The sequence below is a fragment of the Mauremys mutica genome, chromosome 8 (assembly GCF_020497125.1).
Source record: "Mauremys mutica isolate MM-2020 ecotype Southern chromosome 8, ASM2049712v1, whole genome shotgun sequence".
In the NCBI taxonomy this organism is placed as follows: Eukaryota; Metazoa; Chordata; order Testudines; family Geoemydidae; genus Mauremys; species Mauremys mutica.
Window position 1 is genome coordinate 61,649,330 of NC_059079.1, and position 22,373 is coordinate 61,671,702.

At 47.7% G+C, this 22,373-nt stretch overlaps 1 protein-coding gene across 1 annotated transcript; it reads left to right on the top strand.

The window, feature by feature from the left end:
* The first annotated feature begins 1,722 nt into the window (after nucleotides 1-1,722).
* Nucleotides 1,723-22,097, top strand: SERPINC1 (serpin family C member 1). The gene is made up of 7 exons (XM_045028465.1): nucleotides 1,723-1,878; nucleotides 9,643-10,021; nucleotides 14,351-14,566; nucleotides 14,925-15,062; nucleotides 16,158-16,551; nucleotides 17,103-17,167; nucleotides 21,488-22,097. The coding sequence occupies exons 2-7, from the start codon at nucleotides 9,647-9,649 to the stop codon at nucleotides 21,659-21,661; spliced, it is 1,362 nt and encodes a 453-aa protein (XP_044884400.1). The 5' UTR covers nucleotides 1,723-1,878; nucleotides 9,643-9,646; the 3' UTR covers nucleotides 21,662-22,097.
* Nucleotides 22,098-22,373: the final 276 nt, after the last annotated feature.

Genomic DNA, 22,373 nt, shown 5'->3' on the forward strand with positions numbered 1-22,373 from the left:
ACTCCAAGATCTTTTTCCTGACTCGTTGTAGCTAAATTAGCCCCCATCATATTGTATGTATAGTTGGGGTTATTTTTTCCAATGTGCATTACTTTACATTTATCCACATTAAATTTCATTTGCCATTTTGTTGCCCAATCACTTAGTTTTGTGAGATCTTTTTGAAATTCTTCACAGTCTGCTTTGGTCTTAACTATCTTGAGCAGTTTAGTATCATCTGCAAACTTTACCCCTTTCTCCAGATCATTTATGAATAAGTTGAATAGGATTGGTCTGAGGACTGACCTTCCTTCGTTCCAGGGGCTCCTAATGGCTCCACTGCTTCATGTGCAACACCCTCCTCGATGTCAGTGGGGACAACATGGTGTTCTGTGCATTGCACAAAAGTGTGGCCATATCCAAAGGTTTGTAATATTTCAAAAGGCAGTCTGCCAAGGTGAGTGACACACACTGGAGGCCTGTCTGCTCTTCCTATCTATACTAGGCGAGACCTTCTACAAAGCCTCTTATTTTCTCTATTGCGAATGGTGACTTTTCTCCCCTAGAGTTGAAGGTGGGAGACCTTAGCAGCACTATGGCTGATGCTTCTGAGCCTTAGCCATCAGGTGAGTGTGGGTGTGTCACCAGTTCCATCTCTCACTTGAGAAACCTGAGATGCTGATACCTGCCCAGTGCGACAGAGCATGGTATCAGGAGAAAAACTGCCTGCTCCACAGAACCAGACAAAAAGCAAACAATATTTGATTTAATGCATTTTCCATGTCAGACACAAGAATAGTGCCCATGCAGTCTTGACATATGTCTTCTGTCTTAGGGGCCTCCCCCTGTTGCAGTGACTATGATCCAACAAAGCACTGTAAGAGCCTAGAGCGATAAGGTGACTGAAGAGCTCTGTGTAGCTCGAAAGCTTCTATCACCAACAGAAGCTGGTCCACTAAAAAAGAGCTCCTGACCCATTTTGTGTCTCTAATATCCTGGGACTGACATGGCTACAACAACCCTGCATGCTGTAAAAACCTGTCCATTTTAAAAATCAAATCACTTTTTGGAGCAGAGAGAGGTTTTTCTCTTGGCTAAATGGCCCCAAATCTGCACTACAGTCTACCTTCTACCACTGCAAGCTCCCTGTGTACATGGATATTTATTTATATCACAATTCTGCTGCAACCATAACTTTCTAATTGGTGCCCTTCCAACACCCACTACGGTCACTGGGAATCTGTGAATTTTAGGGTGCATTGGGCCAGGCTCTTATCAACCTGTCCTGCAGCAAAGGGCTAATTCCTCAGTAATACAAATGTGCTTTTCTTACCCTGGTGGAAAATACGCATTCCCAATGACAAATGCCTTCCTTTGCTTATGGTGAAAGTTTTATTTTCAGTTACAAGGCCTACAAATGATTTTCTCTCCTCCCCTGGGCCTGTCCCCATCCAGTGGTGCTGAGAACCCCCAAACTCCCATTTAAGTTTATAGGATTTGGCCTGAGCTAAGTTTCTAAATCTACAATCATTTGAATTCTGGAAAACTTCTGTGTGTTTTATCAGCCAGAATTGGGAAGCCCTGAAGTCTGTGTGGAGAAGGTGACCAAACTTTCCCTCATCAGACTGAACTTTAAAACCTTTTTCAGATCAAACATTGCTTTGTTCAACTCTTTGCTTAACCTTCCACGATTGGTCATCAACCTTTGACCTCAACATCCCACTTCTTCCCTCCCTTTCTCCCCTGACTTGACTGAGCTTTGGTGGAGTGCAGAAATTCAGTGCAGAAGCAACTATTGACTAGCTTTGTCTCTGATCTTTCCCTGCTCTAAAGCCAGCGTGCCTGTCACTGTACGTTGCAAATCACGTCCTATAGGCGAGGAATCTGAGACACCACAAGGTAAGAGGAATTGGTTCCACAGTCCTGCTTGCTTCCAATGAGATTTTCATGTTCATTAACATGGTTTTTCATGGACTCATCCCATTTTGTAGAAATCTACACACTCCAGCCATCGCTGGACTGCTTGTCTGTGGGGGATCCCTGACTGTAGTGCTGAGGGGCTGTAATTGTAGAGTTCTGTCTAGGTTGCCTAGAGATCCTGGTTACGCCATGTGCTGCTCACTATAATGCCTGCAAACCCTTCACTTCTTAAACTGTAAAGTGGGGAGCAGTTGTTTCAAGGAGGTTTGGAAAGTCCTGGCTTTATCTCACTCGTCTCTCTAAAATGCTGTACGCCTCAGGTTGGGGACCTCAGTGGGGCACCTACTTTTCCTGGGAATTTCACACACACAAAAAAAGCTCTGGTGGGAGCAATTCCACAAAGGCTTAAGCTCCTTAATATTTGTTAAGCTTTCAAACACTCGAAGCAAATAATAGTGACTGATTTCTTAGCGCTACTTCTAGCATGGTGTGGAGGGAGCACACCTCTGGCATGTTTGTTAGAGAATTATCCATAAGTTTGTAACACTTGTGAACGCTGCCCTTTGTCAGAAGACAACGTTGTTGAGCAAAGGTACTGGAATGGAAAATTACTGGGATATGTGGACCCTGACTCTGGTGTGGGGGGAGGAGGAGGAGGTTTCTAAAGTGTGTTCTGGGTGTTGACTCTTGAACTTCCCATGATCAATGCAAGAGACTGCTTGGAGCCTTGCAATTTTGAGCTGATTAAGCAATTCTCTACCTGACCCTGCCACTCCAGCATTAGGCTAGAAGGGCGCGCAAAAATACCAACAACTTACCTATGGGAGTTTTGCCATTGACTGCAGTCAGACTAGAATTCCACCATCTGTATTTAAAACATGACCACTGGAGTAAGGCAGGACCAGCCAATCTTCTCTGCTCTATTTAGGTTTGCATCCATGCCCTTTGCAGTGGTATCTGAGCACCTTTCAGTAAGGTTTGTATTGCCAGGGCCCCACGTATGTGGAATTCACTGGCCTTATGTTCTTATGATACTGGGTCAGACCAAAGGTCCATCTAGCCCAGTATCCTGTCTTCCAACAGTGGCCAATGCCAGGTGCCCAGAGGGAATTAACAGAACAGGTAATCATCAAGTGATGCATTCCCAGCTTCTGGCAAACAGGCTAGGGACACCATCCCTGCCCATCCTGGCTAATAGCCGTTGATGGACCTATCCTCCATGAACTTATCCAGTTCTTATTTGAACTGTTAAAGTTTTGGCCTTCACACCATCCTCTGGCAAAGATTCCACAGGGTTTTTTTGTTTTAAATCTCCTGCCTATTAATTTCATTTGGTGACCCCTAGTTCTTGTGTTATGAAAAGGAGTAAATAACACTTCCTTATTTACTTTTTCCACACCTGTCAAGATTTTATAGACTTATATTCCCCCTTAGTCGTCTCTTTTTTCCAAGCTGAAAAGTCCCAGTCTTCTTAATCTCTCCTCATACGGAAGCCGTTCCATACCCCTAATCATTTTTGTTGCCCTTTTCTGAACCTTTTCCAATTCCAATACATCTTTTTTTAGATGGCTTGACCACATCTGTATGCAGTATTCAGGATGTGGGTGTACCATGGATTTATATAGAGGCAACATATTTTCTATCTTATCTATCCCTTTCTTAATGATTCCCAACATTCTATTAGCTTTTTTTGACTTCCGAAGAATGCATCTGAGCTTTAGCCTGGTTATAGAAAAAGCAATGCCTAGACACTATGATGATAGGCACTAAGGCACGTGTCTTTACAAGGACTTTTAGCTTTGAAAATTTGGACATTGGGCTATCACAGACAGCATGTCTGTGCCTGTAAATAACCCTGTCCTTGCACTTGACTGAGAGCTGAGTTGGGGCTTGCAGCTTGCTGCTGCTCTTCCCAACATCCTGAAATGGGAGATATGATGCAAAATCAGTCACTTATACAACATTGGTGGAGCAGTTCTAATACTCAGAAAAACCTTCTCCAGTGAAAATGGTAAACTAAAAGTAAGGAAAGCAATAGCAGTTCTGGCTGTCCATGTACACAGCAGAGATCCTTGGGTGCAGATCTCAATCTTGCCTTGACCCCTTGCTCATTGCTCCCAATGGGAATGAAATGTTCAGAAGCTAACGCTGGGGGTAGCTTTCCTGGCTATTCGCCTGCAGCTCTTCACTCTGTTGCTAGCTATCTCTGTAGCACTTGTCACCACTGCATTGTTAATTATGATGTAAATAATAAAAGTGGCTACCACCCTCAAGCAAGATCATTGTGCTAGCCATTCTGCAGACACCTAACAAGGCCATTTCGGCCCTGGAGAGCTTGCAATCTAAAGAGAAAAGATAGCAAAGAATGAGAGGAAGGATTATCATCTCCATTCTAGATGAGGCCTATCTTAAGTGATTTTTACACAAGGTCATGCACAGTGTTTGTGATAGAGCCAGGAATGGAACTCAGATCTGTGTCATAGACCACTGTGTTAATCACAAAGCCACCCTTCCTTCCCAATACCATTCAATTCAAATGCCTTTGAGTCAAAATTGTACTGCCAGAGGCCACACTTTCCTGCTAGTGAAACCGTATCTCTGGAATTACTCTAGATAAATGCACCTCATTTTGCACCTAGCCATAAAGTATGCCATGCTGGGTTACTGTGGTGATGGGCACTATGGGAAAACCTAAGATAGACCCATCTTTTTGCAAAGGCTCTCCATGGAGTACTGAGTCCTGGGCGAGTAGCCAAGTTTCCATTCCTTCTCTTTCAAGCTAGACAGAAGCATGGTCTGTATGCTGCAGTGCATAGGATATCTGATCAAACCCAGTGTTAAGCCATGTAACAATGCATGTAGAAACCATAGTGATGGAAGCCTTACAATCAGGTGTACTAAACACTGTGCATTCCACTGTGTCTACATGAGGCTGGGGTGCTATGCTACTGCTGATCAGAGCAACATAAGAGGTGGTGGGATTTATAATCCCTGCACAAGCAGAGGTGTGACCATCAGTCAGTGATCGTTGTTTGGCTAACCTGTGCCTTGAGAGTGACATTCTGATAGCCCCTTTTCTGCTTGGCCTGATTTCCCGATCAGTAATACTGACATAACTTGCAGGGGCACAGTGACTGTTAATGAATGTAAAAGTGCATTGAGATCTTCATACAGCAGTTGGCACTGGACAGGCACCTCGTAGGACTGTCATTTTAAAAGACCATTTTACTGTCCTCTCACTCTTCTGACTTAGTATATCCCCAATTTTTTTTTTTTTTTTAAACATGGGAAATACCATCTCCTAGAACTGGAAGGGACCTCAAAAGGTCATCGAGTCCAGCCCCCTGCCTTCACTAGCAGGACCAAGTACTGATTTTTGCCCCAGATCCCTAAGTGGCCCCCTCCAAGGATTGAACTCTCAACTCTGGGTTTAGCAGGCCAATGCTCAAACTACTGAGCTATCCCTTTCAATAACATAATGTAGAGCTGGGACTGAGCATGGAGCTCATCTCCTGCTAAGGACTAGGAAAATGTTTAGAATAGAGCTGTCAAGGGATTAAAAAAATTAATCATGATTAATTGCACTGTTAATAATAGAATACCATTTATTTAAATATTTTTGGATGTTTTCTTTTTTCAAATATTTTGATTTCAATTACAACATAGAATACAAGTTTACAGTGCTCACTTTATATTTTTATTACAAATATTTGCACTGTAAAAAACAAAAGAAATATTATTTTTCAGTTCACCTAATACAAGTACTGTAGTTTAGTCTCTTTATCATGAGTTGAACTTAAGAATGTAGAATTCTGTACAAAAAATAACTTCAAAATAAAACAATCTAAAATTTTAGAGCCTATAAAGTCCCCTCAGTCCTACTTCTTGTACAGGCAATCGCTCAGACAAACAGTTTTGTTTACATTTGCAGGAGATAATGCTGCCCACTACTCGTTTACAATGTCACCTGAAAGTGAGAACAGGCATTCGCATGACACTGTTATAGCTAGTGTCGCAAGATATTTATGTGCCAAATATGCTAAAGATTCATGTGTCCCTTCATGCTTCAACCACCCTTCCAGATAGCGGTGACGGGTTCTGCTTGTTAGTGATCCAAAGCAGTGAGGACCGATGCATGTTCACTTTAATCAGAGTTAGATGCCACCAGCAGAAGGTTGATTTTCCTTTTTGGTGGTTTGGATTCTGTAGTTGCCACATCAGTGTATTGTGCTTTTAAGACTTCTGAAAGCATGCTCCACACCTCGTCCCTCTCAGATTTTGGAAGGCACTTCAGATTCTTAAACCTTGGGTCGAATGCTGTAGCTATCTTTAAAATTTTCACATTGGTACCGTCTTTGCATTTTGTCAAATCTGCAGTGAAATTGTTCTTAAAATGAACATCATCTGCTGGGTCACTTGAGACTGCTACAACATGAAATGTATTGCAGAATGTGTGTAAAACAGCAGGAAACATACAATTCTCCCCCAAGGAGTTAAGTCATAAATTTAATAATGCATTATTTTTTTAATGAGCGTCATCAGCGTAGAAGCATGTCCTCTAGAATGGTGGCCGAAGCATGAAGAGGCATATAAATGTTTAGCATATCTGGCATGTAAATACCTTGCAATGCCAGCTACAAAAGTGCCACGTGAATGCCTGTTCTCACTTTCAGGTGACATTGTAAATAAAAAGGGGACAGTGATTATCTCCCATAAATGTAAACAAACTTGTTTGTCTTAGCAATTGGCTGAACAAGAAGTAGGACTGAGTGGACTTGTAGGCTCTAAAGTTTCACGTTCTTTTGTTTTTGAATGCAGTTATGTAACAAAAAAAAAATCTACATTTGTAAGTTGCACTTTCATGATAGAGATTGCACTACAGTAACTGAATGAGGTGAATTGAACAATACTGTCTTGTTCAGGGCTGGCTCTAGGTTTTTTGCCGCCCCAAGCAAAAAAAAATTTGGCTGCCCCTGACCCCAACCCTGGGCTCCTCGCCACACCCCACTGCCACCCCAGCTCTGGGCTCTCCCCCCCCCCGCACCTCCTGCCGCCCCAGCCCTGGGCTCTCCTGCTTCCCACCTGCACCCTCCTTCTGCCCCAGCCCTGGGTCACTGGTAACTTGCTCCCAGGACGGGTCATTCAGCAGGAATTTTGAATGTGCACAGAACAGACAGGATTGGTTCCCATATGGTTACAGAACTGCAGTAAAGTGGAACAATTTTCAGCTTGTGTGATTGGAGGATATCTGGATGCATATTATAAGACTGTCCTACATAAATGAGGAAAAGTTGAGGTGCCTTTACTATTCTTTTGTTCCACTCTGTTTCTATGGGGAATTTGGCAATGCAATATCACTGTCTTCCTTTTAAACAACTAAAACTTAAAAAAAAAAAAAAAAAAAAAAAAGGGAATGGCTGTTGAAAATAGCAATTCCAGTCCTAATAACCACTGGGAAGCATTTCTTGATCAACTTTATCCTACTTTTTCTACAGCAAGTTACAGTGGATCAGTGTATTTGATTTGGGAGAAATGAAGTAACAGCTGCCCAAGTTGAGCTCCTGAATTTTGCGGTGTTCAAATCTGGAAGGCAGGTGCTAGATTCCCTTTCTGAATATTAGCTAAATCTGGAAAGGAAAAGTCAATTTCTGCTTCCACGGCTCAGAAGTGGAAATCCTCCTACATGCCTGGTACCGTATCTAAAGCTGCCCAGGTCCAGAGCCTCCCCTCCCTTACTTATCATTTTAACTTCTGGTGGGATCCACGTACCTCCCTTGCTAGGCTTCAGATAGAGAGGTGCACTGTCCATTTAGTCCACCCAATTCCTTCTTTGGGGGCTGCAATGTGAGGTCACACCAGTATCCCTAATCTAGTCTGGGGAAGCCTTCTGAAGGGGATATCTGGGCCAAAGCCTACTCCTTAGGCATACTACTAGGGTTATCGTACGTCCATATTTTCACGGACTTGTCTGCGTTTTTAGGTTTTAAATAGCCGTCCGGGAATTTGTAAAACTCTCAAAAGGTCCGGGATTTCTCACAATACAAAGTGCGGTGCGGCTGACAGGGCGGCTCAGCCAGATTGAGCAGCTCACATGGGGCCTCCAGCAGCCAGAGCCCCTCCCCTGCTCCCCCCCACCCCTGCAGCCTCAGCGCGCCACGCCGGCAGCGTTCGGGGGGGGGGCTGTGTGCTCCACAGGGGAACACAGCAGCATGTATGCAGCAGCGTGTCTAGCGCCACGCAGAGCCAGACACGCTGGTCTGAGTGGCACGGTAAGGGGGCTGGGGGGTTGGAGAAGGGGTAGAGGGTTCGGGGAGGGCAGTCAAAGGACAGGGAGCGGGGGGGGGTTTGGATGGGGCGGAGGTTCGGAGGATTAGTCAAGGGAAGGGAGAAGGGGGGGTTAGATGGGTCAGGGGTTCTGGGGGGGCAGTCAGGGGACAGGCAGCGGTTGGATAGGCATGGGAGTCCCGGGGGTTTGTCAGGGGACAGGTAGGGGGTGGGGTCCTAGGAGGGAAGTTGGAGTAGTCTCAGGAGGGGGCAGTCGGGGACAAGGAGAAGGGAGGTTTAGATGGGGGTGAGGTTCCAACGGGCAGTTAGGGGCAGGGATCCCGGGATGGGGTGATCAGGGGACAGGGAGCAGGGGTGGTTGAATGGGTTGGCGTTTCTGTGGGGGGCAGTCAGGGGGTTGGAATTGGAAGGCAGTGGATGGCGGCAGAGCAGGGCTAACCTCCCTCCCCGTGGAGTGTCCTATTTTTTGAATGTTAAAATATGGTATCCCTACCCTTCACAGTGCAGCTCTCCATTCACAGCAGGCTGCAGCATGAGGTCTCAGCTCCCTCCCTCCCTTTCCTGTTGATAGTGGCCAAGGGAATGCTGGGAAATGTAGTTCTTTCCCTGCTCCAGGGCTGGCTCTCTAGGCAGGGAGCTAACCAAGGAACTACAGCTCCCAGGGCCCCCTGTTGGTTCTCAGCTCCCATGCTGGATCCCTGCTGCCCCTGCAAATGGGCTGCCCCAAGCACCTGCTTGCTTTGCTGGTGCCTAGAGCTGCCCCTGGTCTTGTTTATTTTTTATTACAAATATTTGCACTGTAAAAATGATAAAGTGAGCACTGTACACTTTGATTTCAATTACAACACAAAATACAATATATTTGAAAATGTAGAAAAACATCCAAAAATATTTAATACATTTCAATTGGTATTCTATTGTTTAACAGTGCTGTTAAAACTCCAATTTATTGCAATTAATTTTTTAATCACGATTGTTTTGAGTTAATCATGTGAATTTAACTGCAATTAATCGACAGCCCTGAGGCATAGAATGATTTCCATATGAAGTTTACAATCAGGGGCGGCTCTATGTATTTTGCTGCCCCAAGCATGGCAGGCAGGCGGCTTTCAGCGGCATGCCTGCGGGAGGTCCGCTGGTCACGCGGATTCGGTGGCATGCCTGCAAGAGGTCCGCCGGTTCCACGCCTTCGGCATACTCACCGCCAAAGCTGCAGGACCGGCGGACCTCCTGCAGGCATGCCACCGAAGGCAGCCTGACTGCTGCCCTCACGGCGACTGGCAGGCCGCCCCAAGGACGCACTTGGTGTGCTGGTGCCTGGAGCCGCCCTTGTTTACAATGGGACTAGTGAGTTTGGAGAGGAGACGGATACAGTGGCTGTTATGTCCATGAGTCCATTTGGAGGGATGGCTCATGCAAAGCTTGCAGCTGGATTGTAACTTCTCTTTCTGGTTTCAGGAGGATGCATCTATTCATGTGGTTGATCATCAGCCTCTGGGGTGCAGTAGCTCCTCAGTACCACCCTGTGGAAGATATCTGCACTGCAAAGCCAAGGGATATCCCAGTGAATCCCATGTGCATTTACCGTAACCCTGAGAAGAAGGAGAGTGAGGGGCTAGGGTTGGAGCAAGTGAAGGAGAAGATTCCAGAATCTACTAATCCCCGTGTCTGGGAGTTATCAAAGGCCAACACTCGCTTCGCCACAGAATTCTACAAATACCTGGCAGACTCCAAAAATGACAATGAAAACATCTTCATGTCACCCCTCAGCATTTCCACAGCCTTTGCGATGACCAAACTCGGTGCTTGCGGTAACACCCTCCAGCAGCTCATGGAGGTGAGTGGCACCATCTCAGCTTCTTCAAGTTGCTGTCCTAACAACTGAGGTTAGAGCTGCCAGCTGTTTGTCGGTGATAAATCTCTCTTGGGCTCCTCCACTCAGGACATTTCCTTGCTTAGAGAGAGAGAGACCTCTCGGCTAAACAAGCCCCTTGTCAGGACACCTTTCCTGTTGGAGAGCACTGCAGGAAGCTCCAGGCTGGTTTTCCCCTGGTCTGTTCGGAATCCCAACTCCTAGATCCAGTGGTTGGAGTAAATTCTTCTGATGCATGCTGGGTTCGGGCCTATTGACTCCATATGGAGGAGCGGGAAACTTTTCAAGGGGCACAGAGGAGAAGTCAAATACTTGGCTTCTAGTGGACCTGACAATATGTAGCTAGGCAATGTTAGACATGCAGGGATAGATCATTCTAACCTGGGCATGGGGTTAGTGTTAGCTCCTCCCTGTTCCTACAGCAGCCCAAACTCAGGATGCCCCTACCCCAGGAAAATAATTCTCCTGTCGCTCCATGGAAATGCTGCCGGACAAAGGCTACCTCCTGGAATGAATAAGGGATGAGGTGGAGACCATGGGCGCCAACTTATATGGGCTCCTGGGGCTTTAGCCCCAGGAATATTCACAGACAGGGGCTCTGCTCCAGCAATATTTGGAGCTAGGTTTCTCCCCTGCTCTGCGCTGCCGGCAGCCCAGAGCCCTCTGATTCCCGGCCGCGGCTGGGATTTAAAAGGCTCTGGGCTCCCCCCCGGTTGCAGGCAGCCCAGAGCCCTTTGAATCCCAGCCCCTGGCCGCTGATTGCCCCCTCCCCAGACCCCTGCCCCAACTGCCCCCCAGGACCTCCACCCCCTATCTAAGCACCACTGGTCCTTGTTCCCCGATTACCCCCTCCCGAGACCCCTGCCCCTAACTGCCCCTTGGGACCTCAGCCCCTATCTAAGCCTCCCTTCTCCTTGTCCCCAACTGCCCCCTCCTGAGACCCCACCCAACTTCCCCCCAGGACCCCACCCCCTACCTGTCCCCTGATAAACCTCCTGGACTCCCATGCCTATCCAATTGCTGCCTGTCCTGTGACTGCCCCTTCGAACCTCTGCCCCATCCAACACCCCCTGCTCCTTGTCCCTTGACTGCCCCCCGGAACTCCCTACCTCATCTCCAACCCCCCAAACCGCTTACTGTGCCACTCAGACCAGCGTGTCTGGCTCCCTGCAGCTCCAGACAGTTGCTGCCATGCTCCCCCATGGAGCCCACAGCCCTCTCCCACCCCCAGCACCTGCCTTCCAGATTTGAACACCTCAAAATTCAGGAGTGCTCAAGCTCGGTTTGGGCAGCTTTTACTTCATTTCTCCCAAATCAGTTTCCCCTGCAAGGTGCCAACTGAAGGTGTTGGAGAACAGAGAGATCGGGTGGCCTCCTAATGCCTGGAAAAGAGACAAAGGCCGGAGGAGGGAGTGTCAGTGCCTGTGCGGACTTCTGGGAAGTGCATGGTGTGGAAGGGGATGCTGTGATGCTTTGGAACAACTCCATACAAAGCCAGTCAGGACTCTGGGGGAGCCTCCTCTCTCGGAGCATACTGTCTCCAGGGCAAGAAGCTTACACCTTCCTGGGTCTGACCTCGGAGCATTCAGCATGCCCTTCCACGTCATGCACTTTCCACAGCGAGTCTGCCCAGGCTGGTCCTGGGGCAACCAGAGGTCCCTGCACCCCAACTCCGCAGTCAGATGTGACTCTCAGCCAGACAGTAAAACAGAAGGTTTATTAGATGACGGGAACACAGTTTAAACAGAGCTTGTTGGTACAGAAAACAGAACCCCTCTGTCAGGTCCATCTTGGGGGGTGGGGAGCCCAGAACCAAGTTCTGGGTCTCTCCCCATTTCCCCAGCCAGCTCCAAACTGACACTCCCTCCTCTGGCCTCTGTGTCTCTTCTGGACAAGGAGGCCACCTGATCTTTGTCCCCAACACCTTCAGTTGGCATCTTGCAGGGGAAACTGAGGCACCCACACAGATTTCAGAGAAAATATTAAGAACATTCCCACTTCATCACAACAGGTGCAACAAAATATAATACTGTATATTGAAGTAGGCAAGTGCTGCTTCTGACTTTCCACTTTTAACTGACCCTTGTAATCTTGTGGCACTGACGCGTTGTAGCTTCATTTTATATCGGCTTACAGGGCGGGAGCCGGGGGGCACCACCATTTTGGGCCCCACCAAAAATTATACAAACCTGCCGCCTATGGTGGAGACCACACACTGACTTCTGTGTTCATATAAAACAAATTCACAGCATCACCCAATATCCAGGAAACTGAGTGCCTTACTGATCTCAAGGCACTTAACTGCACTGAGGGTCTTCTATCACAGTCTGTGCCTGCCCTAGGGAAATCTATGGTGCTAACCACTGAGTGGTCCCACCAGAGTGCTTCTAATGAACCTCAGGCTGATCCCGCTCCCATTGAAGTCAATGGCATAAGTCCCATTGATGCTAATGCGGCTGGATGCAGCCCCTTGTGAGCTCACATGTGCAACTGCTTCCAACGGTGCACGGCTAAGCTAGCACCATTCGCAATAGATTTGGAAGACAGGCTCAGTGTCTTCACTTTGCTAGGGATCCCATTAGCAAAAATATGAATCAATGAAAAGGTGCCTGAGGCATCTCCCTGGAGCCAGCTCAAGGGCATTCTCCAGATCCACATCCAGTTGTTCCTGGGTGGTGACTCTCGGGTGGCCTGAGTGAAACGAGCTTCCACTGGCATGAGCGTCTCTTTGGAAAAACTGAAAATAAAGCTGACACAGAGCAGTTGAAGAGAGGAGCAGGGGTTTCTGGTTCTCACAATAGCCAGCAAAGGGCACTTCAGGCATGTGTCACTAGCTGTAACTCTTGTGACTTTCAGGGTCTCTAGTTCCTACTGGGGCCATGGCAGTGTTAGTTTTCAGAGGGCTCCTCCATAGCGTGTATGAAAACTCCATGGGACAGAAGCCAATAGAGGGGAGTACAGCTGAGAATATAAATGGCTTGTGCCCATTTGTATTTGGCATTAGATCTCAAAGCAGAAGTTACTGCAGCAAGGTAAGTGCTCCTGCCTCATGAGTAAATGATTGCATGGGCCGTAGCAAAGCGGCAGTTCCAGAAACAAGATCCACCCATTACCCGAATGGCAGATTGTTTGAGCCCGCAATTATATTAGGATTCTAACTCTGTTCATTTGGCTTGTACTGCTCCGCTTTGACTAACCCAGTGAGAGGTGTGCTCTGGGAGGCACAGGACTGTGAGCCAGATGTGCTAGTTCTTTGGCTGACACCAGTTTCCTCTGTAGCGGAGTCATTTGTCTAAGGTACCTAGATGCACCCCCATTACTGTCCTATCTGAGCACCTCACCATCTTTAATGTATTTATCCTCCCAATGCCCCTGTGAGGTATGGAAGTTTCAGAAGGGGCACTGAGGCCCAGGGAGGCTAGGGCTTTGTCTGCCTGGGAAAGTTATACTAGTGTAAATAAGGAATTTAAACCACTGTCATTACACTGGTGTAACACCCCAGGTGGACTCTTATTCCTGAATAAGCATGTCCACATGGATAGTTACTGGTATGATTGCAGTGGTGTGACTATACTGGTGGTATAACTAGAAACATTTCCTGGGTAGACAAACCCTTAGTGGCCTGCCCAAAGTCGTGCAGAAATCCTGCAGCAGAGATGTTTCCCAGGCTAGTGCCCAGGATTTAAAAGAATCCAGGTCTCCTGATTCCACGTGCAGCAGCCATAAGGGCTCCACTCGCTTCCTGAAAGGAGAGAGGGAGGACTGTTGGTGAATGAGAATTGTGAGGCTGTTCTTGGTGTAAGGTAGAGGCTTAAAAGAAGCGATCAGACAAAAGGGGCAATTGGGGAGGGGCATGGGCAGGGTGTAGTCTGAGCATGGGAGAGGAGACATCTGTGCTTTGAAGGGGATGAGAAGAAAGAGGAGCAGCCGTATGATTTTTATATAGACTTTCTTTGTTAAATGGTGTTTGTATTCTGGACAGTTCAAAGCCTTGTTTCTGCACAGCTGCACCCAGCTTTCATGCAGTGAGATGGGCTCAGCTGAAAAGTTTGTGGATGTGTCTAAACTCCACAAATCTCCAGACCCTATCCAGGGGGTTGGATCAGGCCTATCTCTGCTTCCATGTGAATAAAACCAAACAAACCAAGAGCTCTCACCAAGTCCAGAGTGAGTGGTCCAGTGTGCCTGTGTCTGTGGAGTTATTGAGTAGTTATCAGCCTGTCCCCTCTGCCTGTGGCTACAGGAAATGGGGAGCCATGTCTGTGATTCCGTCTCTCTCCTTTGGTTCCCTAGGTTTTCCGGTTTGACACCATTTCAGAGAAGACATCTGATCAGATCCACTTCTTCTTTGCCAAGCTGAATTGCCGGCTTTATAAGAAGGCCAACAAATCCTCAGAGCTGGTGTCGGCCAATCGTCTCTTTGGGGAGAAATCTCTGACCTTCAACGAGACCTACCAGAACATCAGTGAGGTGGTTTATGGAGCCAAACTCTGGCCCTTGAACTTCAAAGTGAGTCTGAAGGACTTTGGTTTCTATCCCTTTCCAAATCCTTGTGCTGTTGCTGATAAATTCTCTCCCTTACCTCACTTGAGCGACCTAGTGGGTGCTGTGAACCAGGGGCTGCGTATGACTTGAGTGTGCTTGAATGCAGCACAGTTTTGCTACTGACCGAACCTGCTTTAAGCTCAGAATCTGGTTCATCCATTTACAAGCTTCTCACTTCTGAGTATTGTAGCATGGTGCTCAGAACACACTGTCTGCATGGGGAACATGCCCCCCCACTTCTTGGTGGCTGCCTCCTACAGAGAGAGACAATGGGGTGTTGAAAATCCCCATGTAACTTATTGTTTTGGGTCTATTCCTCCAGGAAAAGCCGGAGCAGTCCAGGACTCTAATTAATGAGTGGATCGCTAATAAAACTGAGAAGCGCATTACTGACGTGATCCCTGAGGGAGCCATTGATGACCTCACTGTCCTGGTGCTGGTCAACACCATTTACTTTAAGGTACGGGAAACAACCCTAGGGAAATCTGCTCCCCTGGGGAGAGGGGAAGTCTATAGCCAGGCTTTGGGTGGGGTGATGAGAAGTCAGTAGATGACACTCTTAGCCCAGACACACTGAAGCTTTAAGAAACGAAGATGCTGGCTCAGACCTGTCAGCTGTGATGACTCAGGGGACAGCAGTGAAAACCCAGACACACCAACATTGGGACAGAGAACTTAAAAGTGAAGCTCACTATAAGGGAGAGAGGGGTGCAAACCAAACCAAAAACCTGGACCTTCTCATCCCTGATCTTTGTGTTGTGGGGAGAGGTCTGGAATCCAGACCAGAATTCCTTGCCTGGCCCCTATTTGGGTTGTGCCAAAATCTCAGATCCAAACACCCCTAAGATATGGCAAGGGTCTGAAATTTGAATCTAGCTCCAAATTCTACAGCCCTGAAAGTACATCTGACCACTCTGATTTCATTTCCCAAGCTGTGGTGAGATGCACAGTCAACAATCAGCACAACTGGGGACAAGCCAGTGAGTTCTGTACATCAATTCCATTTCAGGGAGGTGGGGGGGGGGGGGCTGAAGAGCATCCTTCCGGGATAGGGGAGTTGTCTGTTCCGTAACCAGCTCTGCCACTGAGCTATGTGGTGTCAGCTAAGTCACTTAGCCTCTCTGTGTCCATTTCCCTATCCGTAGCCGCCTCCTCACTGTGGGTGTGGGGGGAGGTTGTGAGGCTAACCTCATTTGTTCACTACAGAAATGCAAAGCACTATTCACCACAACAGTGGTGAGCCAGCTCCTTCTCTTACAAAACTTTGGGGGATTCAGGTTCAATGGGATCTTGATCTCAGTTTGCTTCTGAAAAACGGAATCCTTGTTGAAGTTTTGCAACAGCCAAAACTGCCCCTAGTCCTTCCTATCACTAGCATGGACAATGGGAGGTGCTGCTAGTAACAAATGGGAAGCCAATGATGATCTGGAGAACGTCCCTTTTTGAAGAGGTGAGAGCAATGCACTGATTCCCCCATGGCTCAGCGTGCACTGGGCCATGGGGCTGGGATTCTTGGATCTGTGGCTGATAACTGTCTGTCTTTATGGTCCCCCAGGGGCACTGGAAATCTAAGTTCCCTGCTCAGAACACAAAAAGGGATAAGTTCTATAGAAGCGACGGCCAGATCTGTGCCACCCCCATGATGTACCAGGAGAACAAGTTCCGTCACGTCTCTGTCCCCAGCGACCACGTGCAGGTGGTGGAGCTACCGTACAAAGGGGATGACATCACCATGGTTCTCATCCTGCCAACCATGGGCACATCTCTTGGAGAAGTGGAGCGGGACCTGACACCAGAACGGCTGCAGGGCTGGCTGGGCTCTATGGAGGAGATCTTACTCTCTGTCTACCTCCCCCACTTCCGCATCGAAGACAACTTCAGCTTGAAGGAGAAGCTGCAGCACATGGGGCTGGTGGATCTTTTCAGCCCTGAAAGTGCCAAGCTGCCAGGTCAGTCCTGGCAGGTTCCCACACTGAGAGCAGAGGGAGGGAAATGAAATGAAGCAGCACTGTGTGGAGGGGGGCCAGATACTTGAAAGCAGTGCTAGAACTGTAGTGGCTTTTCCACTGAGCTGTGCACAAGTGTCCTGATCACAAAATCCAGAGACACCACTGGGGAAAAGTCCCCTCTGATCCTAGGGTTGGCCTGTGTGGGTCAGGGTTGAATCTACAGAGAAAGGATTGCCAGATTGGCATCTTCCACCAGCACTAAACTTGCCTGCAAATTGTTCAGTGCTAAGGGCCCAAATCTACCCTTAGATACGAACACTTGGGCCCACAGTGACGTCAGGGGAAATCCTAATACAGTGGCAGCAGGGCGGAATTTGGATCTTTAGCTTGACCCTTGTCCTCATTTCATTTGCCCTTTCCCCATAAGTGTCATCGTCTGCCTCAAACTCCTTCTGTGTGAGAGCAAAATGCTTTGGTGCTCAGAGTGTTGTCTTCTCAAAAAGCTGTTCTTGAATTTCCCTGTCTGTTTATGGCTTGTTGGGTTTTTTTAGGTATAGTTGCAGAGGGCCGTACAGACCTGTATGTGTCTGATGCTTTCCACAAAGCCTTCCTTGAGGTAAGCCTTGCTTTCCGGTGCTCTCCTGTAGTTTGTTTCTTTTAATGTAACTTTTTGTTTAGTCTTTTTAACAGCAAAAACCTTTCCCTTCCTTCCTCTCGCCTCCGATAAACTTAAAATTGTGCCACTCATCTCCGATCGAAGCCTGTGACTCTTCTGGGTTCCAGTCTGTGGCAGGGGAAGATATGGCAATGAAACCACCAACAATTGAATTCCAAAGCCAACAGCACAAAGTAGAACATGTGGTTTGGAGTTTGTAAAGAACCTAGGGGCTGAACCAAACCTTGTTGAAGTCAAGTCTTCCCATTGACTTCAGAGGGCTTTGGATCAGACCCCTACAGCATTGTTGGGCCTATACAAGAAATACCCTGTAAGGCTGGCTGCCAAAGAATGGGGGTGCGGGTGCGGTGAATCCAGGGTTTCGGCAGGGCAACAAATGCAATGTCGTCATTTTAGTTAGACAGTTCTGATCCGGTGCTTTAATATTAAAGTTGTTTGTCCTGGGAAGTTATGAGACAATAAATATCCTTTTACTTAACAATAAAACTTGCTTTAAAACATTTCAATAGCCAGTGATTGTAATTATAGAATATCAGGGGTTGGAAGGGACCACAGGAGGTCATCTAGTCCAACCCCTTGCTCAAAGTAGGACCAGTCCGCAACTAAATCATCTCAGCCAGGGCTTCGTCAAGCCTGACATTAAAAACCTCTAAGGAAGGAGATTCCACCGCCTCCCTAGGTAACCCAGTCCAGTGCTTCACCACCCTCCTAGTGAAAAAGTTTTTCCTAATATCTAACCTAAACCTCCCCCACTGTAACTTGAGACCCTTACTCCTTGTTCTGTTACCTCAGTGGTCTCCAACCTTTTCATCTGGCGGGCGCCAGATGAAGGACCGTGGCGGCGGTGGAGCATCCGCCGAAATGCCGCCTCTCGATGATGTCGCTTGTCAGCGGCAAGCAGCGTCATTGAGAGGTGTTGCTGCCGAAATGCCGCAGAAATTCACAGCATTTCGGCAGATGCTTGACCGCCAGCCAGGACGCGGGTGCATTTAGATGCCCCTGCGGGCACGATGGCACCCACAGGCACCGCATTGGGGACCCCTGTGTCATCTGGTACCACTGAGAACAGTCTAGATCCATCCTCTTTGGAACCCCCTTTCAGGTAGTTGAAAGCAGCTATCAAATCCCCCCTCACTCTTCTCTTCTGCAGACTAAACAATCCTAGTTCCCTCAGCTTCTCCTCATAAATCATGTGCTCTAGCCCCCTAATCATTTTTGTTGCCCTCCGCTGGATTCTTTTCAATTTTTCCACATCCTTCTTGTAGTGTGGGGCCCAAAACTGGACACAGTACTCCAAATGAGGCCTCACCAATGTCAAATAGAGTCGAATAATCACTCCCCTCGATCTGCTGGCAACACTCCTCCTAATGCAGCCCAAAATGCCGTAACCTTCTTGGCAACAAGGGCACACTGTTGACTCATATCTAGCTTCTCATCCACTGTAACCCGTAGGTCCTTTTCTGCAGAACTGCTGCCTAGCCCCTCGGTCCCTAGTCTGTAGCAGTGCATGGGATTCTTCCATCCTAAGTGCAGGACTCTGCACTTGTCCTTGTTGAACCTCATCAGATTTCTCTTGGCCCAATCTTCTAATTTATCTAGGTCCCTCTGTATCCTATCCCTACCCTCCAGTGTATCTGCCACTCCTCCCAGTTTAGCGTCATCTGCAAACTTGCTGATCATGCAGTCCTAGGCATCCTTCAGATCATTAATTAAGATATTGAACAAAACTGGCCCCAGGACCGACCCTTGGGGCACTCCACTTGATACCGGCTGCTAACTAGACATGGAGTCATTGATCACTACCCGTTGAGCCCGATGATCTAGCCAGCTTTCTGTCCATCTTATAGTCCATTCATCCAGCTCATACTTTAACTTGCTGGCAAGAATACTGTGGGAGGCCGTATCAAAAGCTTTGCTAAAGTCAAGGAATAACACGTCCACTGCTTTCCCCTCATCCACAGAGCCAGTTATCTCATCATAGAAGGCAATCCGGTTGGTCAGGCATGACTTGCCCTTGGTGAATCCATGCTGACTGTTCCTGATCACTTTCCTCTCCTCTAAATGCTTGAGGACCTGCTCCATGATTTTTCCAGGGACTGAGGTGAAGCTGACTGGCCTGTAGTTCCCTGGATCCTCCTCCTTCCCTTTTTTAAAGATGAGCACTACATTAGCCTTTTTCTAGTCATCCAGGACCTCCCTCGATTACTATGAGTTTTCAAAGATAATGGCCAATGGCTCTGCAATCACATCCGCTAACTCCTTTAGCACCCTCAGATGCAGCGCATCCGGCCCCGTGGACTTGTGCTTGTCCAGCTTTTCTAAATAGTCCTGAACCACTACTTTCTCCACAGAGGGCTGGTCACTTCCTCCCCATGCTGTGCTGCCCAGTGCAGTAGTCTGGGAGCTGACCTAGTTTGTGAAGACAGAGGCAAAAAAAGCATTGAGTACATTAGCTTTTTCCACCTCCTCTGTCACTAGGTTGCCTCAGTCATTCAGTAAGGGGCCCACACTTCCCTTGACTTGATTCTTCTTGCTAACATACCTGAAGAAACCCTTCTTGTTACTCTTAACATCTCTTGCTAGCTGCAATTCCAAGTGTGATTTGGCCTTCCTGATTTCACTCCTGCATGCCTGAGCAATATTTTTATACTCCTCCCTGGTCATTTGTCCAATTTTCCACTTCTTGTAAGCTTCTTTTTTGTGTTTAAGATCAGCAAGGATTTCACTGTTAAGCCAAGCTGGTCGCCTGCCATATTTACTATTCTTTCTACACATCAAGACAGTTTGTTCCTGCAACCTCAATAAGGATTCTTTAAAATGATGCTGGTCTTGCTTCCGCAGCTAATGTTGCAGATTTAGAATTTTAGATTAATCTTTCTCCATCTCTAGATTCTCCTAAATCAGCTAGGCCCAGGTCTTCAAAAGTACCTAGGCGCTGAACTCCCACTGAAACCAGTAGGAGTCGGGCGCCCAAGAACCTTTGAGAGTCAGGGCACTAGTCCCTTCTCCCCCTGTTGATGCAAGATTGTCAGTGTATTGATCAGAATAGCACAGGTGGTTTGTGGGCCTGTTTTTCACAGGACCATACTCTGATTTGCACAGGACCATACTTACACATGTGCTGGAAATCATGGGGTTACACATTGTGACAAAGTTCCTCCTCTACCTTGGTTGGTCCTGTGCTTATTGGCTGATTTGCTCGCCTCACAGATTCACCCTGTGGGTTGGGAAACAGCCCAGAGACCTTCCCCTCTGGTAGAAGCCACAGTCCAGGTCAACTCCTCCTGTGTCTGATCAGGAGTTGGGAGGTTTGGGGGGAACCTGGGCCCGCCCTCTACTCCAGGTTCCAGCCCAGGGCCCTGTGGACTGCAGCTGTCTAGAGTGCCTCCTGGTACACTTGCGTGACAGCTACAACTCCCTGGGCTACTTCCCCATGTCCTCCTCCCAACACCTTCTTTGTCCTCACCACCAGACCTTCCTCCTGATGTCTGATAACGCTTGTACTTCTCAGTCATCCAGCAGTATGCCTACTCACTCTCAGCTTCTTGCACACCTCTTGCTCCCAGTTCCTCACACGCACTTCCTCTCCTCTGGCCTGACTGGAGTGAGCCCTTTTATAGCATCAGAGGTACTTAATTAGAGTCAGGTACTTAACAGCCTCACCTGACTCTTAGCAGGTTAATTGGAGTCAGGTGTTCTCATTAGCCTGGAGCAGCCCCTGCTCTGGTCACTCAGGGAACAGAAAACTGCTTATCCAGTGGCCAATATATCTCCCTTCTTCTACTCTGCTGTTCCCAACTGGCCTGGGTCTATCACAACATACACATCAGAGTTTGGAAGCAGATGAGTTTGAAAATCTGGCCTCTTAGGTCCAGATGCATCGAATGTTAACCAGGTGTAAAGGACTGTTTCGTGACTTTATCACATAAGATGATGCTTGTGTATTCTCCTGTGTGCTTCAGATCCATAAAACAATGGGGAAAACCTTTTAAAACCGCTCCTTGAAAATCCTCTGTTAGCTGTAGCAGAGGAGGGTGCTCTGTGGTACCATGTGGAGAAGCCTGGTGTACCACCTGCAGCCAGCAGGGCCTGGGAGCTCTGCACAGAGGAAGTGAGCATTTCACAGCCAGGTGACCGTGACTTTTCTCTCATGCACTCCCAGCCAACCTGGAAGTAAAGGGGGGTGGGGGCTGCAGCATGCACATCTGTCCTATGTACATGGGGATTGTATGTTAATCTCATCTTCCATCTGATTGGCAGGTGAATGAGGAAGGCAGTGAGGCAGCAGCTTCTACCGTAGTCATGATCTCGGGGCGTTCGTTTCCCATGAACAAAATGATCTTCAATGCTAACAGGCCCTTCCTGCTACTCATCCGGGAAGTTGCCATCAACACCATCATCTTCATGGGCCGAATATCCAATCCCTGCCATTAAGGAGCCGTGGCCAGGTCCCAGCTTCTCCATCCACATGGGTATCCAGTCAATAAAATATCATCTCCCCATGTCTGTCTCCTATGCAGCATTTTCTGCAGTATTGTTGGTCAGCAGTTTTGAAGGCCTCCTGGGAAGGCCCAGCTTTCTCTCAGGGTGTCTGTCCTGTTATTTGACACAACCCTTACTTAGGGACTGTAACCTACTAAACTGTTTACCCCCTTGCTGTCACAGTCAGGCGAGGGAGTGTGATGCATCTCAGGTGATGTGCTTTCATCACCAGAGGAAGTCCCATCCTGCATTCTCTCTATTAAAAGGATGCTGGATTCTCCCAGTATTTTGCACCAAGATGTATGTTGTGTATTGTTGTCCTCATTCAGGCCTCAACTGTAACTCTGATCACATCTTCCATTAAAAAAAAATATCCAGCAAGCTAAAACATGAATGGCCAGTGTCCTCTTTGTTATAAACCTTTCAGTACATGAGAGAGGAGCAGGTTGGGCCTGTAGAGCTCTCAATCTTTAATAAATAAGTGTTTCTCCCCAGCCCACTCTTATCCTAGTGGACAGGCACGTCAAACTTCCTGCGGGAGTGTGGTGAATCTTCCCACTCACTCATGGAGTCAGAATGCCACTTCTTGAAATTTGGTCTGCCTTGCCCCTCTGTTATGAGACGGGAGGCTGGGCCATATTTGAGTGAGTGGTGTTGCAATGCC

Bases quoted from the DNA above. Each gene is read 5' to 3' on its own strand.
- SERPINC1 (XM_045028465.1), top strand. From the start codon at position 9,647: ATGCATCTATTCATGTGGTTGATCATCAGCCTCTGGGGTGCAGTAGCT. The intron at 15,063-16,157 runs GTACGGGAAACA...ATGGTCCCCCAG, and splicing joins TCAACACCATTTACTTTAAG to GGGCACTGGAAATCTAAGTT. The intron at 17,168-21,487 runs GTAAGCCTTGCT...TCTGATTGGCAG, and splicing joins TCCACAAAGCCTTCCTTGAG to GTGAATGAGGAAGGCAGTGA.